At 39.1% G+C, this 6,565-nt stretch overlaps 1 protein-coding gene across 5 annotated transcripts in view; it reads left to right on the forward strand.

The window, feature by feature from the left end:
* The window catches only part of adam15 (ADAM metallopeptidase domain 15), a 41,099-nt gene extending 35,277 nt beyond the window's left edge, over window positions 1-5,822 (forward strand). For 2 of the 5 annotated variants that reach the window (XM_081388707.1, XM_081388711.1), the window contains 3 exons: window positions 4,177-4,245; window positions 4,415-4,569; window positions 4,682-5,822. In XM_081388707.1, the coding sequence (XP_081244833.1) occupies window positions 4,177-4,245; window positions 4,415-4,569; window positions 4,682-4,751 (294 nt within the window). In that variant the 3' untranslated portion in view covers window positions 4,752-5,822. The remainder of the gene's footprint in view (window positions 1-4,176; window positions 4,246-4,414; window positions 4,570-4,681) is intronic. The other 3 variants (XM_081388709.1, XM_081388710.1, XM_081388708.1) reach the window with 2 other exon arrangements.
* The last annotated feature ends 743 nt before the right edge of the window (window positions 5,823-6,565 follow it).

The raw sequence follows: 6,565 nt of genomic DNA on the forward strand, positions 1-6,565 counted from the left end.
AGAGGAGAGAGAGTGATAGAGCCAATTCAATGTAAGGGGATTATTAGGAGGCCATGATTGGTAAGGGCCAATGTGTGGAATGTGGCCAGGACACCAGGGTTACACCCCTACTCTTTATGAGAAATGCCATGGGATTTTTAATGACCACAGAGAGTCAGGACCTCGGTTTTACTTCTCATCCGAAGGACGGCAAGGATCTTGGTCCCCAGAAGTCACTAGCCTTACCACTCTTCCACGCTTTAACAGGCTGTGACACAACCTCACCCTTTCTGTGCCATGGGAAAAAGAGTGCATGGGCAGCTTGGGAGGCAACACCAGATCTCACAGAATCTCTGGTTACCCTCACCTTGGAGCCTGAACAGATCAACAATGACGTCCATGTCCAAAGACTGGAGCGTATGGTCATCATCATGTACAGCAAGAGCTGTGGTTCCAGCCGTGTAGATGAAGCTAGACATCACCTTTTCTCGAATGGTACCAAGTCTTTCGAGAACCTGCCACCCACCCAAGCTGCATTGATTCAGCACATCAAAAGAGCACTGCTGCAGGCCAGCTTCTACTGGAATCAGGCAACCGCTGTCCAGCAAGATATCCCAGAGTTTAATGCATGGGGATGGTTTCGGGACTCTACGAGAAAGACTTGGGAACCTTACTGGACTAATCTCGGAGACGCCAGTAAAGCCTGCACCATTCTCCTCCACTGTGGCTGCAAGACAGCATGTAGAGGGCACTGTAAGTGCTGTAAAGCCGTAGTTCGTTGCACTTCTATATGTGCATGTGAGGGTGCTTGTACAAACAATGATGGTGAAGACAATGAGAGATCCAGTGATTGTGAGTGATAATGATAATTCATGTGAGAGACCATGAGAATTCACTGTTGTTTTTTATTTTATTGCTGTTTTTTTGTTATGCTAAGCAAACCTTTAAGAGTTTTGGAAAAATTTACTATATTATTATTTTAACAATTTGATATAATATAAATATTGCCTTGCAATAATACTTGTGTCTTATTCTTTCTTATATGATTACACTTTGAAATGTATTCACCTGTGGTAAACTGAAAACCATTTCACTTTTATAAGGAAATGAATCAACATTGAGAATAACCTTCAAAGTTGTGGTAAAAAAAAAGGATTTTCAACCACAGTCTTGAAAAGAATACAGGTTCCAGACTTACACAAGCATAAATATAAATATGCCAATGGACTTCCTGTGGTCAATAAACATAAAATAGACACCACATCCTCATTTGTAGCGCATTTGGTTCAAAATTTGTAGCCAAAACCGTTTTTCGGACAGCAGCCATATTGAATTTAGGGTTATTGGGGGGTCCTGATATACCCAATCATAAATGTAAGTATTCCTATGGGTTTCCCATGGTCAAAGAAGGTAAAATAGACATCAAGTTTGTATTTGTATCTCATCTGGCTCAAAAGCTATAGCCGAAACCCTTTTAGGCGGCGGCCATATTGGATTTGGCCGCCATCTTGATCTCAGGGACCATTGGCTCGGGCGCCCTGGCTAAATCATTTCAGTATCCCCTCAGCTACATCTGTGCCAAATTTGGTGCTTGTAGATGCATTTGCGCGAACAATGGTGTGTAAGGCCCCATACTACAGCCCAAACTGCTTTTTTGGACAGCGGCCATATTGGAATTGGAGGATCAAGGGGTCCAGATATACTGGGTCATAAATATAAACATTCCTATGTGTTTCTCATGATCAATTAAGCTGAAAAACATATCAAGTTTGTATTTGTAACTCATGTGGTTCAAAAGTTAAAGCCGGAACCCTTTTCGGGCGGCGGCCATATTGGATTTGGCCGCCATCTTGGCCCCGAGGGTCGCTGGCTCCGGCGCCCTAGCTAAATCATTTCGGTATGACCTGAGCTACATCTGTGCCAAATTTGGCGCTTTTAGATGAATTTGCGCGAAATTACCCATTTATGTGCTTAAGGCCCCCAACTATCAAGCACTTTTTCACACCTGAAGATAGATTAATTGAAACTTTGAATATCAAAGATATATATATATATATATATATATATATATATATATATATATATATATATATATATATATATATATATATATATATCTTTGATATATATATATATATTACCACCCTCCGCAATGAAATCTGATCAGTTAAAGGAGTGGAATAACATCACTATTAATAATAACTGGAGTATAAAAATATATGGTGGTACATCATCAAGGCTTGACATTAACGCCTGCCAACCCGCCAAATGGGGGTGGATTTCAGCTGTGGTGTGTAACGCATATACAATTTTCAATTGTAGTCTTTTAAAAAGGCATCTGAAATAATAAACTAAGTGCAATTTAGAGTTGTCAAAAATAAAGATTTTTCGATATATATTGAACTGAATAATCATTTTCCGTAGAATAGGTACACGATACCAGCTGCGCTTTCTATCTCTCTTCTCTCCGCAAGCGAGTTGACACACAAACCTGCATCCCTTCAATCACTCGTTTCCTTTGTTCCGGGTGAATATTGTTGGTGCCCTGCATTGTTGTACGTATTATGCATAATTTTGCTCATTCCGGCAGATTTTGTGCTCCCACCCAAAGTGCGCGCGCATAAAGCCGCCTCTCAGTACTAAATTGAGTCCTTTTGTGCTGCTTATTGCGCTTAAACAGTCAAATACACACAAAATTATTTCAAAATGCTGGTCTTGGCAAGTATTCACGTAAACACAGTCAGTTGTGTTTTAAGTGAACATCTTTGCATCAGGTCTTAAAGTGACAGCAGCCTAATTAACCTGCTGCCAAATTATGAGATGATAGTATAAAAAATATCTATATGGTTTTCTCCAGGGTTCGAATTACGGGGGAGCTAAGGGGAGCTCGGCTCCCCTGAAAAGGACCTGGGCTCCCCTGAAAGCCTACTTTGAGACATTTAGGGGGAGCTCTAAAACACTGTCCAATTTTTTTTGTGTCGCATATAGATTTTGATTTTCTGTACATTTTTTGTACATTCTGTACAAGGGAAAACTCCTTTTCTCGAGAATATTGAAGCCTTTATTTTAAAACGTATTGCAGCAGCGCAGGCGAGAGCATCAGAGCTCGCGCGAGCGCGCTGATAGGCTGTGCTGAGGCAACTGCACAAACCAATGGCGAGAAAGCAGAAGCACGCGATCCAATAGGAGCGCTTGGCGACCTGCCAGACTCTGCACGCCAAATAGAAGAGTATAAATACAGAGAAAACTCGCCATATGACAGATCTAATCGACTGAAGCGAAAACACCTGACGTGAGAGAAATAGCACGGCAAGGCAACGCAGTACTCGTTCCCTTATCTCCGAGGTAAGGAAACCGAGGTTACGTAAGTAACCAAGTACGTTCTGTACTGTTTACTGTAAAACTATTGTTTTAAATGCCCGAACATGCACCAAAAGCGTTAAAATCAGTCAGGGAGGATCGGAAAATAGGGCTCCCCCGAAAGCCACTTTGTAATTCGAACCCTGGTTTTCTCTATAATTAATATCTATAGTTTTTCCCCATTTGTCGATGTCAAAATTGTGGCCAGTGAAAATTCTGAGTGGCTAGTATCTTTGAGAAAAAAGTTAATGTCAGTTAATTAAAAAAAATTATATGATCAATAAGTTATGACAACATATGTTTTTACATTGCTTTAACTCATCAAAATAAGTTAAGCAATTTTCTACTTTTTTACAAGGTTCAACTAATTTTATGAAGTCAGTTTAATGTAATTTAGGTTGAAATGACTTAAACATTCAAGTTGATTGTACTTAAAAATTTAAGACAGCAACTTTTTTTTAAGCATTGTGTACTAGCATTAGGTAAGAATAGGTGATGGTGGCAAAACATCATAGTGCTGTAAAGAGGTCTTTGCCCCCCTTCCCTCCCCCCATCAAAATTTATGAGTTTGTATATGCTTTATCTCTCCCAGTCTCTCTGCAAGGTGAAAACTGAAATATTTGAGCAGCATCTTGCTGGAATGAATCAGAGGAATCAGTTGTGCAGTGCATGGCCTGTGATTCAGTCCGGTCTCAAATAAATGATTCTTGCGATCAAGGGGAAAATCATGATGGAATAGTTTGATTCCCAATGATTTGAAAAATTGTACAACAAGTTAGTCTCACTGAGCACCTGCTTTTCTCTGTCACATGGCTGCATCTGCGACTGTACGTCTAGCCCACAGGAACGCGACCGGCTGCACCAAGCAAGCCCCTCCCTCCTGACCCTGTCCTCTCTACCCGACAGGTATCACCACAGGCGTGTAAAGTGTAGCCCTCTATTAACAACACTAATGTGCTCTTGTATCTAATTATCTCAGAGCAGTGCTATTTTGAACTATAATAAATTGCTAATTGAACCTATAAGACAAAAAACAAAGTCCATACTGACTCTGTATCACCTCGTCCTGTTTCAGAACCCTGTTCCTCCCAAACCTCCGGTTCCCAAGAAACCACTGCCTGTGGATCCTTCACCCCACCCTCCTCCATCCCCACTGCTGGGACATTCAGGATCTGCTGCATCTTCATCAATTTACTCGCGTAACCCTGTGTCAGCTGCTGCTCCTGCCAGGTGAGAGGACTTTTCATTTTCATGCAAATAAATAAAATTCAACAGGCAATTGAGTAAAACATTGTCTTTGGGAAAACGTGTAATCTAATAAAAGTCTTATTTATATGTACAGACCTGTTCCTCATCCACCTTTACGGAGACAGCAGTACCACGGGAAACCCCATGCTCCTCACCCAGTATAGTCAGGAAGGAAACAGTGGCCTGGCTGCAAATTTCTGGACTGCAATTTTCTCAGTATTTTGTCTTGTTTTTCCAAAAATAATATCTGAGTTTCTATAAAACGAGATATATTTGAGAATAAAAATGGCATAAATATTAAGATAATATATATACATTTAAATATAAATAATTTTGTTATATTTAATTAATAGGGTAATAAAAACGCTAAAACGACTTTTACTGGGAAACAAGACAAAAACACTGATTAAGAAAAAGATTTGGGACACTAGGTGACGTAGATTTGCACAATTCTATTTGCACTGACCATGAGTGAGGAGTTGCTTCTGCAGGGTGAACATTAACATCTGTACAGACCTCTGTTGCTCTGCATCTGGATCAGAACTTCATCTTCGAACTCATTATGAGGCTCATTGGGCCATCGGAGGAATTACAGACTCCAATGAAGGTGAAAGGATATTATAACTCTGAAGACAAAAAACAACAAAGTGGATATACTGTACATTCCTTTTGTGATTCAGATGCTCAGTTCAATGCATGGAAATAGGATATGACAAGATGATGCCTTGAGGAAGGAATCCTGATTTCTTTCTATGAGATGCTGTATGCATGCTCGATTTGCCTGCCTATAGAAGATCTGATCTTTTCCTACAGAATCTCTTCGGTGCCTAATTAATTTGCCACACATTTCATCAAGGATGGTTCTAATACACTCACACCGAAACTGAAATTCAGAACTCTTCATTTTTATTTAGAGCTGAAAACTCTGGTGTATTACATTCCGTTTAACATCAGCTGGTCTCAGTACAGACATCAGCATTGGACACAAACACACATATGGTCTCTGTAAAGTCTTTATATATATAAATAGAATGTCTTATATATCGATATCAAGACAACTCAGATTGCAAATTTTGACCGTAAATGCTGCTGCAGGGACAAAGCTGGCTGATTGGAAGATGAAGATCACCTTTTTGATCAAAGCACGGAAGAAGGTATATGAAGATATTTAAGTGTATTTTGAAATATGCAGTATTTTTATTGCAATAAACATGGGATCTATTTTTACAGTTGAATGCCGATTTGATTGTCTTAATTCCCGTATTTATCCAGAACTGTCATCCTTTATTTATGCCGCTTAATCACAGAGGTTATGACCGTATGAACATTTCCTAACTACCAACGTTAAGATGTAAAATAACATCTCAGAGGGATGTGACAGCACATCCTTTTATGGTGCTGAGTTTGGGCCATATAAAGTTAATTATTGTGGTGATAATGTATTGATGCTCCTCAGTGTGTTTAGGGTCATAGTGAATTTAATTTTGAAAAGAACATTTTTAAGAAAGAATTAAGTTTTGTAAAAAAAAGAAAAAAATGTTTAAATTAATATTGTGCTAAAAATCGTCTATATCAATATGCCATTTGGTAGTAACACAAGTTTTGTGTTGTGACGACAACCTGATATGGTAAAAAGCATCAAACCTGGACAATAATCATGACAATGTATGCTTAGTAATGTCACCTTTGCCACTATTGAGTTTTATTGCATGTTATGTAACTGTAACACGTGGTACTATATTCACACATACAACTCACATAAACTTCCTTGTATCTGACCAAAAAAGGGAATTGAAATTACCACTCAGACGTTTTCAGTCTGGTTTCTAACCACGCAAAATACTTTTTAGTTTGTATTTTCGTGTTTTTTTTTTTTTTTTTTACTTTGAGTGACCAAAGTGAACCCATGACCCATCTCAGCAATAGCCAGAAAGCCATCTTCATATCATTTATTTCAAAAACAGTACAAACAATGGCT

This window comes from Scardinius erythrophthalmus (assembly GCF_964197995.2).
Source record: "Scardinius erythrophthalmus genome assembly, chromosome: 16".
Taxonomy (NCBI): domain Eukaryota; kingdom Metazoa; phylum Chordata; class Actinopteri; order Cypriniformes; family Leuciscidae; genus Scardinius; species Scardinius erythrophthalmus.